Below are 20,205 nucleotides of genomic sequence, written 5' to 3'. Positions count from 1 at the left end.
AAGGCGAACAACAAACACTTGTACAGTAGGGGTCTGAAAGCTTTATTCGGGATAAATCAATCCCTAGACAAAGCCGATGCGCCTTTGTCTATCAGAAACAAACTTTTTGATACCTGTGTTAAGCCCATAATTCTCTATGGATCGGAAATCTGGGGTTCTGTTAAAAGCTCCAAATCCTGTCCTATCGAAACAATGCATCTAAAATTCTGTAAGCAAACCCTACACGTGCCAAGATCTACAAGTGGCCTCGCCGCTAGAGCCGAGTTAGGGAGGTTCCCCATTCATTTGGAAGCCTCCCTAAACGCTATTAAACACTTAATTAGACTTCGCCAGAAAGTACTAGCAGACAGTTTCCGGTCAGACGCCCTCTCTTGCCAGATAGATTTAGACAAAGCTGGAGCCAAGTGTTGGGCTTCAGGAGTTCGCCAGTCACTGGAGGAATGCGGTTATGGTTATGTATGGCATTGTCCTCTACAGCATAATACAAATTCGTCTCAAATTATCAATTCTATCAATCAGCGTCTGAAAGACATTTATGTTCAAACCTTTCTAAGAGAGCTACACAATGATAACAAAGGTGGATCCGCTAAAGACAAATTGAGGTCTTACAGACTGTTCAAGTCCACCTATAATGTAGAACAATACCTGGATATTGACAATATTCGGCACAGGACGGCCGTCACAAAACTACGAGTCAGTTGCCACAAATTACACATCGAAACCGGAAGACATAACCGCACTCCTCTAGAACAACGAATATGCAGATACTGCAATCTAGATAAGTTAGAAGACGAACATCATTTTATAGTAGAATGAAGTTTGTACAAGAAAGAGAGAGCTGAACTCTACAGACTAATAGATTCCATGTTCCCTCACTTCATACGACTAAGTAATATAGACAAATTTATATTCCTTATGAATCTAGACAAACCATTACTTATAAAGCATATCTGTTCTTACATTTTCAATATCACAAAGAAACGAGAAGAAGCCGAATGTGCGCAGTAGAATACGATTCTTGAGTAGTGTAGATTCTTTGTATCATTATATCATGTTGTATCGTTTGTTGTGACCTGTACTGAACTCAGTGTCCCTTGCTGTTTTGAGTTTGAGTTTATTTTGATCCACAATTAGTAGAGCATGTTTACAGGGAGGTGTTGATAGCCCTCCCCTTTACTGACTCGTCTTCAAAATACAGGAAAATCTTAGAGCTGTGCTAAAGAGTGATGAAACTTTACCGTCTTCTAACAGCAAGACATAGACGTCTCTGCCAATTTCCACACACATTATTTAAGTGTTAATGACCCGCCCCGAGGTGTATATGGTGTCATAATGCCTGGTCCTTTGCTATAACCACCGAATAAAACCACCGAGTGAGCGAAGCGAACGAGGTGGTTTTATGAGGTGGTTATAGCAAAGGACCAGGCGTTATGACACCATATATACCGAGGAACAGGTGGGTCATTAACGCTATTATCATATAGCCTACCCACACTGACCCATTTAAGAGTAGAGTAGAGTTTCCGGTTGAGTAGGAGCGACAAATTCCTTTATAAAACATATATCTTGTATTAAGTACATAAATTTGAACAGTGAATTTGACAACCACATAAGACTTGTACGTCAAACGTATTTCTGTTCCAAGGCTTGAAATAAGAGCAAAGTCGATTCATTATGTTACAAACTGTTGCACGCTCCACATTACTCCGCTCGCCCAGTATCAATTTTGTCGAGTTCGCTCGTATCAGGCGCTTAATCCCTGCCGGCTTTCCTGGGGCATTCCGGGATCCCTGTGCTTCACAGCTCTTGAGAATCTCGTTGACTACGAACTCAGACACGACTTCTCCGAAGAAAGGTAGCATTTTGGTCCGCCAGCGCCATGACCGCTACTCAATGGCGGACCATGGTGTTATTGTCGTCTGAACTTGAATGGGCGGGGGTGCAAATAATTTTATTTTCCATTTGCAGTTTAAATTGGACATGACTTGAAATAGATTTTATTGTCTTAAATATTATAGGTAATTCAATGTTGTTTTAAGACGGCAAATATTTTCTTTGGACAAAGAAACACGCGTACGCACTACCGATGTTGATAGAGGGAGCCATCCCCCCTGCCATGCCTGTACTTATTCCCCTATCTTGGCAGATGGACGATTCCTGGATATCTCATTCTGATTGGCCAGCGTCCTGTTTGTCTGGCCTTCTGATTGGTTTAAACTTTCAAAAGTTTTTAATGCACACGTGCGATAATCAAAAATTTAATGCACGGCTGTTACGGCGTCATAACCAGCATGAAATGGGGCCTTCTGATTGGCCCACGTCCCCTGGCTATATGATAAGTATATTTAATTGTTGTTGTTTGTTGTAACAGGAGTTTGTGATTAACCAAAACCGGTATATACGTATCTAAACCGTACTTGGGCGTAACACACCAGTTTTTACAGTAAGTGCAATCTGCGTAGGTTTAATAAACTTACATTGGAAAGGACCCGTACTCTTTTCGATAAGTGTAGTGGGTTCTTAGATGTGTTTCAGATATGGCTCTCCTCAAACACGGAAACCTTGGTTTTACAGCGTGCCTTAAGTAATCTACTTCAAGTGATTTTAGTGAGGAAATAGGTGTAAAGTACATCGTCGGAATCAATAGATCGTTTTCACGGAACATTCGAAAACCGCTTCGCCACGCGTGGGCGCCATGTTGGATGATATAGAACACAGAACGGCGCTACCAAAGTTACTTGCGGCGGGTTAAAAAAAATATATCATATAGGCTGCGCACGGAGGACTAGACTAGCTACAACCCTATACAGCGGAGTTTGCGTTACACAGTCTACCCCAGTATCCAGCTGCCCTCACTATCCACTTGCCTCACGAGGGGCAAGATTTGGTGCTTCTCCAACTCTGACTCCGTGTGAATGGTTTTCTACCCCGGTCAAAACTGAGCTACGGCGTGCTTCAGCCAACTACGACGTTGTTTGACAAGGCGCGACGTAATTTGGAGAACTCACGCGTAGTTCACCCAACGAGCTTCATACGACTTGTCTTTCGGCCTGATGTACTGTCTGACTCAACTACTTCGTAAGTAACCATAGCCTGACTAAAAACGCTCTCCTAGCCCGACAGTTTCCGCCCCCCTCATTAAACCCAGCCAGTGAGAGATTTTGTAAACACGTCTAGTGCAAAATGTAACAACCCAAACTACGAATTTTCAGCCATACTGCGACAAAGTTGGACTACAACGTCTTACCCCACCAACTTGTACATCACCTCGACACCGTAACGTTATTGTATTCTCCCCCAATACGCTAAACTGAGAACAAGATAAACATTCGATCGTATCGCCATTATGAAAACCAGAAGAATTCCCTGAGGCTAAGGTTTGGTCGTTAACATCCATTGGCATAATACCGGTCGGTTTACTGCAATTTCTCAAGCAATGCTAATTTGGCAAATGATCAACGCATCATTTTCTCCAGTTACATGTTGCTGTTACAGCTTACCTTTGCCACTTGTTCTGTGTAAGTTATTTTGTCTCTCTGGTCCTGCTAAAAACATAATATCGTAATTGGAACACACCGCGGAATTGCACGGAGAACGGGCGCGTGGTTGGAAGGGGGTGCACTATACCGGCCGAACGAAACACGGCACAATTAACTGCCGCTATGTACCTTTATACATCCTCTGTTGTTCCTTTCTTTCCTGTTAGTAGTTGCACAAAACAAAAATCTGCATGAGCATACAAAAAGTCATGAGAAAATGGGCGTATACTGACAAGAATTTTCATTTAATTTTGGTCCGTCACAACCGCTATGACGTAAAACTTTACTGCTGGCCGTAGCATTAAAAATGGCGGCGTACGTTCAATTTGACCCATTCAGCCGTAGATCTGGGCGATAATGCAACGGTTCCTCACACTTTTACACGAGTTGTAGGTCACCAAAAGAAATTCAAGATTGCTGTTGAATCATGCTCGTCTTGTGCCGTGAGCACATGTGATTATTATCTACAAATCTGGCGATGAACGTGACAGTGTGTTTGTCCCACGACGAGCTCGCCTGCCCCGAAAATGACCTGAAAACTTTTGGCCTTGTTGTCTTCGAATGCATTGTTATCGATGCTTTGTAAATTATGTATTGGACACCTAGATGTCTGAAGTGTGCATACCTCAGAAATAACTATTGGTGCATGTGTAGATCTCTTTAAGTTCCACTATTTTTAATCGACCGGTATAAGGCTTATGACCGGTATTATGCCAATGCATGTTACATATTTTCTACAATAATAGCTACGCATATGTGTGCGTGGTAACTTGCATGCTATGAAGCTTTTCAAACCCTGCTCACTGCGACAGAAGACAACCTTCATTTCTTCAACTAGAACCTACACAGTAAATATATTCCCACCTGTGAGACAAAGTTGGTGACAAAGTTAGAGATCTTCAAGCTTCCAGTGCTGACCTGCCCGTGTCACACCCTGTCTGAAGATGTTGTCTAACCAGTTAACCTGTCACTACACTTGACTTGACTTGAGGTAAAAGTTCAACCTCTGACGTGGGAAACGTATATGCTCATTGTGCAAATAACTAGAATAATGAAATGTAGATGGGCCGTATTCCATGAAATGACTCTTAAACTATTTTACTCCAAAGGAGAGTGCTATTTTCTAAAAGACCACGTCTTTACGTAAAAAAAAACCGACTAATTTGTAACAATTGATCACAGATGAGCAAACTCCGCACGGGGGCCCATGTTGACAGGCCGCTAGAATGGTGATTCAATCGAGTTAAAAAGGGATAACTGTGTCTGTGTTGTTAGATAGAAACGGCGAGTACGCTGTATCCTGTGTTCATGGAACTCACAGTTAGCGCATTGAACAGCCAGCCCGTTTGTAAATAAGGCCATGTTGATAATGATATGATTATATGGATGACATCCGCGCTCGCACCAATTTTCGGCCGTTTCCAAAAAAAAAAAGTTTTTGACCACACAATAGATTTTGCAAGGCAGCTGTAAAATGAGCACAAATATTCCATAGATTGAAAAAAAAGGATCAGAAAATAGATAAGTAATCATAGTCTAATGACATAGAATGCCAAAATAAATCTAAAGTCATCGAATAAAATGTGAAAGGACAGAAAGAAAAAAAATCTACTGTTGGTACGGGGAGGTACCAGTACAGAAAATTCAGGTCCTATTCAGGTCCAGAGGATCATTTTCAGGTCCGGATCTGAACCTGGACGGCTGGACCTGATTGTCTGTGGACACTTGAGAACTGGCAATACTCAAAACAATGGTAATTGGTCAGTTTTGCTACAAAGGAATCTGTTTGGTAGATTATTGAACTCCCACTGGCATTTGAAAATCCCATCACCAAGGAATAAAGGCTAACTGCCTCTGTACCTTTGACTATAGAAACTTGGTACAATTGACTATAAGCTCTACTTGACTTCCTCTTGTTGTCTTCTTGGCCCCCGGTAAGACCCAAATGCCTGCCGACATAGTGCGTCCATTTTGTGATTGGCGAAACCTGTTCCTCTGATTTTGTCCAGGTCTGTTTTTTTTTTCAGATTGGTCCAAGAAGAAAAAAATGTCTTGCACCCGTATGATGTACTGGTCCCTACACCTAACTGTTGGTGTACCATACTATGTGTGTTTAGTCCTATGTTCAACCTTCCTGGCCACTTTTATTTCATACTGGAGGCAACTTTTATTTTTGGCCAAACTTTTGTTTTATTCGCTCGCTCGCATCAGTTTTGGAGTTCCCAGAGGATGTCATCCATTTAATCAAATCAACATGGCCTAATAACAAACAAAAAAACTTCTTTCCATGTACGGGCCCACCACGTGCAACACACAGCCGTGTGGAGATCAAGCAGCTTATCATCCAACATGCATGGCCGTTCGAACGTTCGAACGCGACTGTGACGTCACATGAAAACGATCTATTCTAAGTCAACAGCCCTTACAACAAGACTACCTTCATATTCCAAGGTATGGTATTGACAGTGGCAGTTGCACGCAATTATGTGCTACTCAAATCCTGTGTTTTTCAGCGGAAGCAGACATCAGGAAGAGATAAATGTAACATTCTGTTTTCTAGGTGTACATCTGTAACCATGGCTACCTCCACCCGGAAGCCCGTTGCCCTGGTAACGGGAGGCGGGAGCGGCATCGGCCGTGCCACGGCGGTCAGGTTTGCTGAGCTCGGGTACAGCTGTGTGGTGGCTGACATCGACGAGCAGAGCGCCAAGGAGACACTGGGCATGCTCCAAACTCCGGGCATCGCCGTGCAGATGGACGTTACCATGGCGACAAGCGTGGAAGCCATGGTAACTGCGGCGGTTCAGCGCTTCGGGCGGATCGACTGCGCCTTTAACGGCGCCGGGATCTTGGGAGCTTCGGCACGGATCGTGGAGTCTTCCGAGGACGCGTTCGACCGCGTCATGGACGTGAACGTGAAGGGCGTGTGGCTGTGTCTGAAGTACGAGATCGCCCAGATGCTGCAGCAGGAGCCCGTGGTGAGCGATCCGGCTAGATGGGCCGACAAGCCGAACGTGTGCCGCTTGAGGGGTGCCTTACTGCTTGTCAGGCTACTGCACAACTTGCCACAAGCTCTCATCGTCTACAGGCCTAGCCAATAGGAGGGCTGATAGAAGCCAATATATTTCCTGTCTGAAACTATTGTGTTATGATCAAACGCGGTTTACCAGTTATACAGAATTCAACAAACACAAACATGAAGTAGATACATGCTACATTGTTAATACACCCTATGTACCATTTAATGTTGCATACAACTTGCCCAATGGCAAGAATTTGCCATGAACTTTCAATTAAATGTATCAAGAGTGGTCTGAAAAATGGTGCGAAGACGTTGACGTTTCACACACGACAAGGCTCTAAGATTCACCTTTGTTTTCAAGGAGAGATTCAAGAAGACTGGATCACGAGTTTAGGTGTGTGCTTTGGCAGAATGGCGCCCCATGTGCACTAGTGTACCGACTTGCTGAGGTACTAGTACATGGGTCAAGTATCGGTCAGGTGTGCGAAGTCCAATATTCCGGGGCGCCATTACAAGGGCTTCGCCCTCGGGGGATGCCAACAAACTCCTTGAGAGGGCGGGGCTATACTATATCCACATAGACTCGCTCCGCCCATGCTTGAACTATTACATGGCAAGAAAGGGGCGGTGTCAATATGTCCATATATTGGATAGCTTTATTTCTAGTTACAGGGGTGATCGTTTCTATTGCAGTTCGGATTTGAATCGCTAGTCGCACTTGTCCGATTGTATTCCTCTTGCACTCCTTGCTTTTGGTGGTACAAACGCTTTATATAGCACTACGTTCATATCATAATTTTTCATGGGAAGGGAAATTGATAAATTTCTAGGTGAACATATGGATACCAGTGTAGACTGCACTTTCGACATAAATCGATAGGTGACGTCGCCCTTTACTATCTAACAAAGTGAGTCGTCCGAATCATGTTCAACGTAGTCCAACAAACAAATTAAAATTCAAAGCATCGCACCTTCATGATGCAAGTGATAGCAAAGTTTGGAAGCGCGCCAACAATGACGTCAGACCAAGGGTGCTATATTTGAGGAGGTCAAAGGTCACAAAGGAATGTCTTCTCAGACTGCAACGATGGCGTAGCTCGTTTATACTGAAGGCAAAACAGTACCGTAGTGAAAGTTCTGTTCGTTTGCTTGTAGCTAGACTTCTGTAAGAAGTGTAGGATGTTGTAGTGCACGTTTTGGCAGTGTTTTAGAACGTGACATTATGGTAAAAGTAGGCTGGGCGTTGGCGGCAGCGCTCTGTATTCTTGTGTTGGCTGAATGCGGAAGTGAGGGATCACACCGCAAACGTGATGGCGAGATCGCGGGGTTCAATGTAGTCATCGCTGGAAGACAAGATTCCAGAGACAAGGTGAGATTTAGAGAGTAGCTGACTTGATATCTTGTATCTTCAATAATACCGTGGCACACACGCACACACAGCCACTGTCCGAACGCCGTAAAATGGCCAGGCTGACCACAATGCACAAAATCCTACACAACACCATCTCCGTCCCACACACCTCGAGTCTCGTCCCAGCAGCTCGGTGCTCCCGCCGCACTAATCATGCTTTCAAGCTGCAGACCATTGCGTGTAAGACCAACTATTACAGGCTCTCGTTCTTCCCTCGGACCATCAAAGAGTGGAATGAACTTGACCCTAGTGTGGCGGAGGCGGAGTCCCTCTCCCAGTTCAAAACTGAGCTGGGACGGGCTTCGCTGCACTGAGCTGCCCCCAGTCCATTGTACATAGTGTAAATAAGTGTGTTGTAATATCACTTGTCCTGTCTGCACATGTCCACGTCCTTTATACCCTTTGTTTTTCACATGCACTTACGTCATGCGCAGCTGCTAGTAATCCACATTGTTGTGGGCTAAGCAGTACTGGAGATGATGACACGCACACACACTGAGACACACAGACACACACACGCACACGCACAGAGAGAGACAGACAGACAGACAGACAGACAGAGTAGGAGGGGGGGGTAGATTACCATCCCAGCAATCATTGCAATATACGTTCCACTTCCAAGATGTGACTAACAAGTATGTAGACTATGTAGACGTAGTTATGGCTTCGCATCAATATGTACAATTTGTAAATTTTCTTGCCTTTAATTGTCAAAGGTGAAAATAGTCCTGTTATATTCGTGTACGACTTTTTTTTTAATTGCGTGACTTGATTTGATTCGGCTCGATTTATTCAGCTGTAAGAAATACAGCCAGGCCTACCCAACTAGCCGGAGGCTATTATCAAGGGCGAGCCCTGGTAACTAGCTACTGCATACAAAATCAACAAAATGATTATCGTAATAAACACTAGCTTCACTTCAAATATAGCGCCCAAACTTAACCAAACTACAGCGTTTTTCTTCAAACACTATTGAATGATGATGCTATTACATGTGAAACAGAAAAAAATCGAAATGTTCCAGAAAGCACCCATGGGAAAGGAAATGATATTTGAGATATTGTTTTTGTTATGATTGTAAGCAAATATCGTTTTCTTTATTTTCCCTTGGGTGCTTTTTGGTGCATTGTTTTTCTGACGTACAGGTAGTATGGATTCAGGAAGACTGCTTACTTATTGATGCAGTGTTATGGTGAATTGGTGTAATGTCATCTTTATGCGTGTCTATGTGCGGGCTAGGGTAGCACAGCAGTGTGGGGTGTAATAATGCTTGCACTGAGTGCCGAGGTTGAGAGCTGTCCCTGTAGCTCAATTGGTAGCGGCCTCAAAGTTAAGCTCCCAGTTCCAATAAGCTCAGACACATACATGCAAGGAAAACTGGGAAACTCGGGTTCAAATCCTGGAGAGGGCATCTCTGTTGGGGCTGCACCCGTCTTTCGGAAGGGATGCAAAATGGGGGTCCCGGGGGAGTATGTTGAGCACGTAACTCATCATTTAAATACTGAAACAGCTAGGAAATTTCCTGAATTATGTTATACATTCGTATAATTCCACCAGGTGTCTTTATACCGCCACCTCAAAAAACGTTGTTATAGAGGCCTTCTCAAGATTGTCTTCAACGCTTTTTAAAATATCTGTATATTTATAATAATTATCAATTAATAATTTATTTATCAATATAATAAGTATTGTATGTAGGATATTTAACATTCAGTGTTCAAGACAATCTTGGGAATACCTCTATACTAACGTTTTTTTTTTTTGAGGTGGCGGTATTATGGCACCTGGTGGAATTATGATAGTCGATGTCACCCCTATAGGCAATACAAACAAATCCCATTTTACAAACGTCTAAAGTTTACTGTAGTTGAACTGACCATTTTGCTCTGTGTGGCAGGTCTCGGAACGCAGAGTCAGACGACAAGATGACATAGGCGATATGGCCGACGTCTATTGGCTGCACGTCGACTCCCACGTGACGTCACGATTCGCCACTGTAACGGTCGAAAGTAAGCTGGCCAATCGCGGGGACCGAGGTCGGGAGGCAGTCTTCACTATGCAGCTACCAGAGACAGCGTTCATCTCCAACTTTTCTATGTAAGTATAGGGCACTTGTCATGACATATATACTATTACTACGAGCGTATTCTAGAGAAAGAGCTAAATGCGCTTCGTCCTCGGTTTGATCAAGGAGGTTGTTTGGATTTATCATTATCTCTATGAAAAATGGAGGTATTGTTTTTGTTGTGTCTGTTCGTCTCTGCCACATATTTGCTAAGATGGTTCGTTAATGCATAGACACAGTCGAGTTGACCCTCTGCTTTGGAGAAACCATACATGTCAGTTACACTATGGGTACGTCTATGCTCGTCCGTTGTGTTTTAGGGTAATCAACGACACCCTGTACGTGGGGACTGTGATGGAGAAGGGGGCGGCGAGACAAGCGTACGACGCCGCCGTAGAGGCCGGAGAAAGCGCCGGGCACGTCGCACAAGAAAGGTCTGGATCAAAATCGTAATCGTTTTGTTGAAATGATTTCTTTATCAACATAATTTTGCTGGATGAATGCATACGGTTGACTGCTTTTACCATAGCGAAATACTCGAAGCTGGTCTTAATATGACTTATCAAATATTCGACAAATTCTATCTCAACCCTAGCCTTACCAAACTTTTATATCCCTCTGACAAAGAAGCGATTGAAGTCTATCATGATGGCAGAAGTGTTTTTACCTAAAATAAATATAGATTGATATGCCAAACTGTTTAGTGATATAACGATTAACTATCAAGTGGATGGGTTATCCTATATCACCAACGGAATAATACAGATGAATAGATAGTTCTGTGAACCATTCAACGCCTTGATAATCCAATAATAAGTGAAGAAATGCGTGAACCAACAAATTGATGGATAAAAGTTATTTGGCTCTCAAAGTTTTACTTTTAAAAAGGCTTCCATGCAAATGAAAGATCGAATAAAAACATCTTCTCCAGTCCGAGAGGTCGCGAAGAGTTCCGGATCGCCATCAACGTGGGTGCAGAGGAGAAGGTCACGTTTCAGCTCACCTACCAGGAGTTCCTTGTACGCAAACTCGGCATCTACGAGCACGTCATCAGGTAAACGGTCACGCGATGATCACGCGGTGGCCACGTGATCATCACGTGATGGCCACCTGCCTTCTATGGTTTGACTGTTATATGCCGCAGTTACTTTCGTCAAACGATTTGAATTTTCGTCACACGATTTTCTGCAACGCTTCGACGGACCTGACCATCGACATTCGTCATTTTTTGTCGTAAACCCGTCGTACGACATATGTGACAGGCCAAACAACAGTCAGTGCCTTTAATGGTTCTGTGGTACATATACTTACAATACTCGTGTGTATGCATTGCAAATGATGCTATTACCATATTCTTGAATACAGATACATGTACAGAAGCCAGTGAATTGCACAACGGATAACTGCGTATTTCTGTTTATTGCACTGAATCCCAAAGTACCGTACTGATGCTGTCCAGCTGAATAACTTGGCTTTGTTGCACCATCCAGATAATTGCACAAAATGTGCTAGCAAATGGGGAGTGCAACTCAACGGCTTCTACTGTATTAGGAAAATTTGTGAAATGAATTATTATGCATAGTTGCACTTAGGTTGAAAATTAATTGTTGATTTTCGGACCATGGCATTCAAATCAGACACGAGAATTGAAAGTTTATTTTTTGTCTTGCAGTATCAGACCAGAACAGATCATACCAGACATGCGCATTACCGTGGATCTACGCGAGTCACAGGGCTTCAGCTTTCTGCGCGTGCCCGACATCAGGACCTCGGACCTGCTGACGGACCAATCAACAGGTGTCTTACATCTGCAAATAATTCAAAACTTATTCCTAAACAAAAAACAAACAAACTAACATTAAAAATTATTTGGAGAGCCTCTGTATTCTCGACACGTAGGTATGAACAAATTATGTTAAACTACTTACGATACATGCATTCGTGAACAGTTTCACTAGTCACTTGAAAACAATGTTATTTGTACACAATTACAACGAAGAAGGTGACAGACGGTACAAAAACATTGGTCTTGAGTAAAAAAAATGGAAGTTTGTTATCCATATACCAGATGAATGTCGTTTGTTACGTTGAACAGATGAGTTGTCCACTGCGACTGTGTCACGTGTGAGTCCTGAACATTACACCGTCACATACTCGCCGTCCGAGCAAAAACAGGCCGCCATGTCTGCCCAGGGCATCATGGGAGATTTCGTCGTGCAGTATGACGTCAATCGCCAGCAACAGATCGGATTCATCCAGGTAAAACAGTTTTCTTCTTAAACGAACACAATTTATGTCAAATTGACTTAATGTACAATGACAAATATTTGACATTTATTCTTATCATTCCGTTATAGTTGTAGGAAATAATTTTTAAAAAGTATCTAGTAGAAACTTTGAATTTAATGTCGTTATTTGCGCAGGTTTACGGGGACTACTTTGTACACTACTTCGCGCCGACCGGTTTACCAGTCATGCCCAAGAATGTGATCTTTGTGATTGACGTCAGCGGATCCATGAGCGGGGACAAGATACTTCAGACTAAGGAGGCCATGGCAGTCATCTTGGATGAGGTAAGCAATTTGTTTATTTATTTATTTGTTTGTTTGTTTTTAATAAGAGAATCTACTTACCTCCAGTAGTGAATGCAAATCTGTCATATATACTATAATTACTACAGTTACCAGGTATACCAATTTGGAATTTTTTTCACTCTTTATTGTGGTTAATTCTTCCTCCCCTCTCCTAGCTTCGAGAAACGGACTTCTTCAACATCGTGACGTTCTCTGACCGCACCAAGCGGTGGAAGTCGGAACTGCAGGTAGCCAATCAGGAAAGCATCAGGGCTGCTGACACTTACGTCACCAGCATGGTAGCACAGGGAGGTACGTGAGGAGTAACAATAGCTACGTTGAAACAAGTTGATAGTTAAGTGTCGCAAAAGGTGTTTTTAGGAGTCAACGTCTAACAAAGACGTCATGTTAATTTGTAGTTTGCACTTTGTTTGTAAAAGATATCAAAACATTACCTTTTTAGAATATTCTGCTCTTCATAGTTTGGGCAGTGACTTTATTATAAAAAAAGACAAAAAAGCTTTAATAAAAAATGTAGTAGTGTGTACATACTTTTGCTGTATGATAAGGTCGGTCCCGCAAGGTGTTTCCATGACACGAATTCACAAGGGAATGCATGCTTTGAATTTATAGATTGTTTGGCAACCTAATCGCAGTACTATACTGACGGCTTCGCCCCTGAGGCGTCGCGAAAAAAAACTAATACGCTTTCCGTTACTGCAAGGAACGAACATTAACGATGCCATCCTGGAAGCCTCTGTCCTGTTGGACCCAGTGTTGGACGCCCGTTTGAGGCACTTGACATGGTCACGTAAAAAAAAAGATTAAAAAATTGCGGTGGCCCAAATAAGGCTGTCAAAGGTGTCCACGTAATCCCCACGAGTTTTTCTATCTGCCTTGTGAATCTCAACCGATGGACTTTTACGAGAAAGTATATATTTGATGTCAAAGTTGACCGATTTTCGACAGCTTTTTCCTATGGTTTCGCCATTGTTTTCAAGCCGAAATACGCACCGTATGGGGGTTTCGGGGTGTCCGCTTAGTGGGCGAGGTTCGACTGTTTCCGCGTCACGCTATACCGTTGCGGCAGTCACTCGGGACCTCACTCGGTAGTGTACACAAATACTTTTGATGGTGCTGTCAGCGTTTTATCATGTAAAGAAGTAATATTGAAATGTCTTTGAAGTATAAGACAGCAATCTGTAAGGTGATATTCCAATAGGTTGCCTCGTGGGTAAAGTGAACTGTAACGTTAGGTAACGTTACCCCACGAAGACTTTTTGCATCTGACTGTTAACTGTTGAAGATATTAGATACATTGCTCGCGCCTGACTGAGGGATTAACTAAGATTAGAACAGTATATTGCTAATCAATAGCGAAAAACGTGTTCAGAAGAGAAACTGGGCCAATGTGAATGACACACAAAACAGCGCCGTAAGAATTGTAACGTTATATAGCTAACTAGTAGCGGAAAACGTGTTCAGAAGACAAACTGTGTCAATTTAAATGACACATCTAAAGGACCGTTGTGCGCTGCATTAAGTGTATACAGCTAACTAATAGCGAAAAACGTGTTCAGAAGAGAAACTGTGTCAATTTGAATGACACACTTACAGAACAGTAAGAACTATAACGTTATGTAGCTACATGTAATCGCGCAAAAAGTGTTCAGAAGACTGTGTCACACTTGCAGACACACTTGCAGATAGCGCAATAAGAACTGTATATAGCAAACTAATAGCGGAAAAAGTGTTCAGGAGACAAACTGTGTCAATTTGAATGACACATATACAGGTAGCGCAATAAGAAATGTACATAGCTAACTCATAGCGAAGTGTAACGTGTTCAGAAGACAAACTGTGTCAATTTGAATGACACACTTGCAGATAGAGCAGTAAGAACTATATAGCAAACTAATAGCGGAAAAGTGTTCAAGAGACAAACTGTGTCAATTTGAATGACAGTTACAGGTAGCGCAATAAGAAATGTACATAGCTAACTCATAGCGAACTGAAACGTGTTCAGGGGACAAACTGTGTCTCAATTTGAATGACACACTTGCAGATAGCGCAATAAGAACTGTATATAGCAAACTCATAGCGGAAAAAGTGTTCAGTAGACAAACTGTGTCTCAATTTGAATGACACACTTGCAGATAGCGCAATAAGAACTGTATATAGCAAGCTAATAGCGGAAAAAGTGTTCAGGAGACAAACTGTGTCAATTTGAATGACACACTTGCAGATAGAGCAATAAGAACTGTATATAGCAAACTAATAGCGGAAAAGTGTTCAGGAGACAAACTGTGTCAATTTGAATGACACACTTGCAGATAGCGCAATAAGAACTGTATGTAGCAAACTAATAGCGGAAAAAGTGTTCAGTAGACAAACTGTGTCAATTTGAATGACACACTTGCAGATAGAGCAATAAGAACTGTATATAGCAAACTAATAGCGGAAAAGTGTTCAGGAGACAAACTGTGTCAATTTGAATGACAAATTTATAGAACAGCGATCTAAATTATCTTATGACCGAATAGCACATTCAACAGTGTGTCATATAAATTGATACAGTTATCTTCTTGACAAAGTTTCGCGTTTTAAGACAGTTTTATACGGTTAAAACATCGCGTTTCCACTATAGTATCATGTAAGTTGTCACAGTTGTACTCTGGCCAAGTCTTCCGTCTTGAAGGCCTTTTATATGGCGCTTGAATTTCATAAGCGTGTCATGTAAATTGATATAGTTATCTTCCTGACAAAGTTTCCCGTTTTAAATCAGTTTTATACTAGCCTACTAGGTACCATCCGATTTAAGGTTTTAACATTGCGTTTCTACAGGTGTGTCATGTAAATTGACACAGTTTTCCTCTTGACCAAGTCTTCCGTCATTAAGGCTACTGTTTATATATCGCTTTTCTACAAGAGCGTTATAATAATTGACACAGTTGTCCACCCCGACAAAGTCATGAGACAGGTTTATACTGTGTATAGTGTGTAACCATCGGTTTTATACATTACATGTATGTCCTATAAATAGACAATAAAGCAGTTTGATAATGTTTAAGCATAGCTTTTCTACTAGTGTGTCATATCAGTTGACACAGTTGTCCTCCAAACGAAGTTTTCTGTTGTAAAATAGTTATATGCAGTTCTTACAGCGCTTATTTTAAAGTGTGTCATACAAATTGACACAATTTGTATCCTGAACACATTGAGCCACATATAGTTTGACACAGCTGTACTTTTGACCAACTATACACCAATAAAGTTGTTAGGTACAACACTATCAACACTTTTCTACCAGTGTGTTATATGGATTGACACAAATGCTTTCCTTACCAACTATATCGTTCTTTAAGCGCTATTTCATTAGTGTGTCATCCAAATTGACACATTTTGCCCCCTGGTCATGTTTTCCGCCTTTACTTAGTTATATACGGTTTGAACAGCGCTTTTCCATAGGTTAATTGTTGTGTCATACAAATGGCACACTTGAACTCCTGACAAAGTTTTCTGTCATTAAAAGATTTTTTTACGGTTTACCAAGTTTACACATCCCTTTTCTACAAGTGTGTCATGCAAATTGACACATTTATCTTTTTGACCAAGTTTTCAGCTATATAGTTGTTAGGTACAGCTCAAACAACACTTTTCTACTAGAGTGTCATATAAATTGACAAAATGCTTTCCTGACAAACTTTTCCGTCATAAGACAATCTATACGTTTTAAACAGCGCTTTTTCTAAACGTGGGTGATATAGATTGACACAGTTGTCCCCCGAAACAATGTTTTCCGTTTGTAGGACAGTTTTATACGGTTCAAAGATCGCTTTTCTACAAGTGTGTCAGACAAATTGACACAGTTGTCCATCCACCATCAAGGCAATTTTACACTGATTCACATCGCGTTTCTACAAATGTGTCAATCAAATTGACACAGTTTTCGTCAGAGCGAGATACTTTTACTATGCGTTTTAGAAGTGTGTCATATGATTGACACAGTTTTCAATCCAGACAGCTCAGTAGGATTTTTCAGTTTATTCTCTTGAACAAGTTAATATTTCAGTTACTTTAAAGTTTTAACCCTGCCATGGTCCAAACCTCAGCAATCAGTTGTTAATTGATAATTCCCCAATGGAATGACCGCATCTAACGTCAGATACGAAGGAATGTCAGTTACTAGTACTTCGTAAGAAGGGACCTTTATAATAGAACTTGTCAGATCCCCCATGTGGACCGAGACGATATTAACACAAAACGACGTTCTGCAAGTACAAACATAATTTCGACTATATCAATAAGCATGACTTGGATCCTCTTCTACCGAAGCTAGCACAAACTGAGACAAGATACCAGCCGCGTTCTGTATGACCGCTATGACCTCACTGGTACGACCCGGAAGTACTGTGTCGTAATCGGTTGCACGGAAACCCCCATGCAGTGCGAAATCGAGGCCGAAAACAGGCATAAAGAGCCAGTTTGAAGGCCAACTTTGACTCTTCAAATCTCATTCCGAAATAATATTTGAATCATCACGCGTATTGTAGGCGATAGAACAACTCGTGGGGATTACGTGGACACCTTTGACAGCCTTATTTGGGCCACCGCAATTTTTTAATCTTTTTTTTACGTGACCATGTCAAGTGCCTCAAACGGGCGTCCAACAAGAGCTCCGTTCCCGCCATGACAGTCGAGCCTCCATGATAGTTTTACTGACGGACGGACAACCCACGGTTGGTGTGACGAACACCAATCAGATCATCGCAAACGCACGTGACTTCCTGGCGGGAAACCACGCCCTCTTCTGCCTCGGTTTCGGATACGACGTCTCGTTCGAATTCCTGGAAAGACTTGCACTGCAAAATGGAGGTATGGGCCACACCTGCCATGTTGGTTTTCAGAAAGAATGCAAACTTTTAGTTGTTTCTCAAACAGAAAAATCTCCACATAGAATAACGTATTTGTACAATGTTACATGCTAGTATTCTAAAGTAAAATCTGATATATGACGACTTGGTCAGAAAAGCATTGTACATTTAGCTATCGGAAGGGGAAAAGAGATTGTAGCTCATTATTTCTCCAGGATTATTCCTGAGTCCTCATAAACTGAAGATTGGCGCAAGTCACAGAGTCTTAAAACTTAAACTATTTCAGGACTCAGGATACATCTTAAGAATCAAGACTAATATCAGGTCTCCGGGTAAGGTTTAGGTCACAATTCCCAACCCGGGGCCCGGCCTGGTAGCTTTCGGAAACGGCGCCATAACACTCACAACGTAGAAATAAAACTAGTCATGAGCATAATTTGTGTATATTCCTCGATAAACACTTTATTTCTCGTTTCCGCAAACATCCCGACCGGGCCCGGTTTTGAAATGGGGCCTAAGCCTAAGAGAGAAAAGGTGGTTGACAACTACTTGTACATTTCAGGGTTTGCCAGACGAATCTACCCAGACGACGATGGTGAACTCCAACTGACGAGCTTCTTTGACGAGGTGGCCAAACCCCTGATGATAGACGTCAACATGGGGTACAGCCAGGCAGGCAACCCCGCACTTCAGGTGAGTAATGCTAACGATACTACATGTAGTAATTGATGTGTTACGCCGAATGGTGGATATACCGGCTATATAGATACAGATACAGATACAGAATTGGGAAAAGGGGGCCCGGTCGGATAGTTTACGGGTGTTTTTTTTTTTTTTGCACTTTGTGACGTGACCCCTACATGGCTTTGTGGGACGCCCCGCAGCTACCAGGCTATTTGTGGGCAAGGCCGGGTCCCCAGATTTTAAAACGTCATTTGAAACACATACACAAATTTTGTATGCATTTTTATTCCTGTAGATTGGTAACTGATTCAGTGACAACACTGTAATTTCTAATATAACCTGATTTTCTGGGCTACAAAATATAGTTGAATAGTTTTTAGTATGTTCTGTACTAAGACATTCTGAAAATTTAAATTCCTGCATTATATTTAGGTTGCTGACGTCACGCAGACTGCCTTTTCAAACTACTTCAACGGCTCTGAGGTGGTGGTTGCCGGGCGTTTCCCTGGAGCCCCGCCTAGCAACTTCCACGTGACCGTGACGGGGAATGGAGCACAGGATGCGCTTTCATTGGTGGAGGATTTTCAGGTGTGTGATATATTCCGAGTGCTTCTGCGCCGTTTTCAATCGCTCAAAATGTGAAATGATGATATAAATGCAGAAATATAGTGCAAAAGGTGTCAATATCATTACAGGTTGCCTCATCCAGAACAGTTCCACTTTTAACGCTCTGATATTGCTTAGGATGCTTTTAACATATACCGATGGGAGCGTACTATAGCTAACACACACCCCTCCCTATTTTATGTATCGTAGTTGGCCTCGTTAGCTGCTCCTGAGGGATTCGTGGAGCGCCTTTGGGCCTACCTCACCATCAAAGACCTACTGAAGAAAGAGCGTACTGCGACAGAAGAGGAACAACAAAACAAACTGAAGGAACGCGCTCTTAACATGTCCTTAGAGTACAACTTCGTTACCCCTCTCACGTCTATGGTTGTTATTCAGAACGAAAGAAGGAGGCAGCCTACTAACAAAATGTTCGTTGATACGGTATTACTTAGTGCCCCTAGAAGTGGTGCGACCAGTTGGAGGTCGTGGCCATTTTGGCTCGTCGCGTCAGCTATTGTCTTCGCTTTGTTACCTCCGTAAGACGGGGTATTGTTTTCGGTATGTTTGTTTGTGTTGGTGTCTGTCCGTAGTTGTTTGTATTCAGTACATAGAGTGGTAGGATGTGAGGCAGGAAATGGTATAACTGGAGATTAGCAGGATGCGAAGGTTGGCTCTGGCTGGGTTCAAAGTTGCTAGGCACATTAGTGACAGGAAGTTAGGTCTAAGGTCCCAGAATAGGTTATCTAATTTCCTGCCTTCAATTTCCTACTATCTGCAAATCTGTTGCATTATAGTTTGCCATTGAGAAAATGTAGAGACAGAAACATTAAGGAATTAACAATTGATAGAATTGATGATGTAGAAACTCAGATTAGCTTTCATGTTCATATTGATAGTAAAGAATAAACCAAGAAATTCACACAAAAAAATAAATATTTCACGCTTACCAAGTACCTAGTATATACATATAAAACAAAGAATGCCGCTTTTATTGCTTGTTTGATCATGAACTAAATGTTGTTGATTATATCTGCATACTTAATAACTTAATAATAATATCCTATATCGATACACATGCATTCTGAAAGAATTGTGCCATGACGACATGTAAAATTTGTATGGATGAATAAATAGGGTAGGAATGAAACTCATCAAACAAATTGTGTGTTGTGAGGTTCTTTTCAATAGGGTTGTCTATTAGCTAGCTAGTACCTTTAGCTAGCTAGTACCTGCAAACACTCATGCAATTTGAAAAAAAAAGAGAAAGAATATTAAATGAGGAACGGTCGCAGTGAATAGAAAATTAATTTGATGTCACATCCAGACTGGTAAAATTTTTAGACTCTGGGAGACCAAAAAAGTATTTTTGTGGGTGGGTTGGGGGCGGAAAAGAATGAGCTGAACGAGCTGACTGGACGAGGGTTTAGG

At 42.0% G+C, this 20,205-nt stretch overlaps 3 protein-coding genes across 3 annotated transcripts in view; 2 read left to right on the top strand and 1 right to left on the bottom strand.

Moving 5' to 3' along the window:
• LOC118429062 (2,5-dichloro-2,5-cyclohexadiene-1,4-diol dehydrogenase-like) overlaps window positions 1-4,658 on the bottom strand; it is a 15,949-nt gene extending 11,291 nt beyond the window's left edge. Inside the window, exon 1 of the mRNA XM_035839414.1 lies at window positions 4,404-4,658. The gene's annotated coding sequence lies outside the window, so the exon portion shown is untranslated. The remainder of the gene's footprint in view (window positions 1-4,403) is intronic.
• Window positions 4,659-6,115: 1,457 nt separating this feature from the next.
• Window positions 6,116-6,640, top strand: LOC118429316 (uncharacterized oxidoreductase TM_0325-like). Its single transcript, XM_035839797.1, has one exon. It carries the CDS (start codon window positions 6,116-6,118, stop codon window positions 6,638-6,640), a length of 525 nt encoding a protein of 174 aa, XP_035695690.1.
• Window positions 6,641-7,594: 954 nt separating this feature from the next.
• Window positions 7,595-19,919, top strand: LOC118429061 (inter-alpha-trypsin inhibitor heavy chain H4-like). Its single transcript, XM_035839413.1, has 13 exons — window positions 7,595-7,930; window positions 9,870-10,069; window positions 10,358-10,471; window positions 10,969-11,091; window positions 11,710-11,834; window positions 12,133-12,296; window positions 12,461-12,610; window positions 12,787-12,922; window positions 13,335-13,384; window positions 17,284-17,485; window positions 18,047-18,177; window positions 18,601-18,756; window positions 18,985-19,919. The coding sequence occupies exons 1-13, from the start codon at window positions 7,784-7,786 to the stop codon at window positions 19,315-19,317; spliced, it is 2,031 nt and encodes a 676-aa protein (XP_035695306.1). The 5' UTR covers window positions 7,595-7,783; the 3' UTR covers window positions 19,318-19,919.
• Window positions 19,920-20,205: the final 286 nt, after the last annotated feature.

This window comes from Branchiostoma floridae, chromosome 13, assembly GCF_000003815.2.
Source record: "Branchiostoma floridae strain S238N-H82 chromosome 13, Bfl_VNyyK, whole genome shotgun sequence".
NCBI classification, from domain to species: Eukaryota; Metazoa; Chordata; class Leptocardii; order Amphioxiformes; family Branchiostomatidae; genus Branchiostoma; species Branchiostoma floridae.
The sequence above is the reverse complement of the archived record's forward strand: the minus strand, read 5'-3'. Positions and strand labels throughout refer to the sequence as shown.

What these genes read in the sequence shown, in the direction of transcription:
- LOC118429316 (XM_035839797.1), top strand. Translation starts at nt 6,116, where the DNA reads ATGGCTACCTCCACCCGGAAGCCCGTTGCCCTGGTAACGGGAGGCGGG.
- LOC118429061 (XM_035839413.1), top strand. Translation starts at nt 7,784, where the DNA reads ATGGTAAAAGTAGGCTGGGCGTTGGCGGCAGCGCTCTGTATTCTTGTG. An exon ending in GGGCACGTCGCACAAGAAAG is followed by an intron (nt 10,472 to 10,968) that starts GTCTGGATCAAA and finishes CATCTTCTCCAG; the next exon opens with TCCGAGAGGTCGCGAAGAGT. An exon ending in CAGCATGGTAGCACAGGGAG is followed by an intron (nt 12,923 to 13,334) that starts GTACGTGAGGAG and finishes CGTTACTGCAAG; the next exon opens with GAACGAACATTAACGATGCC.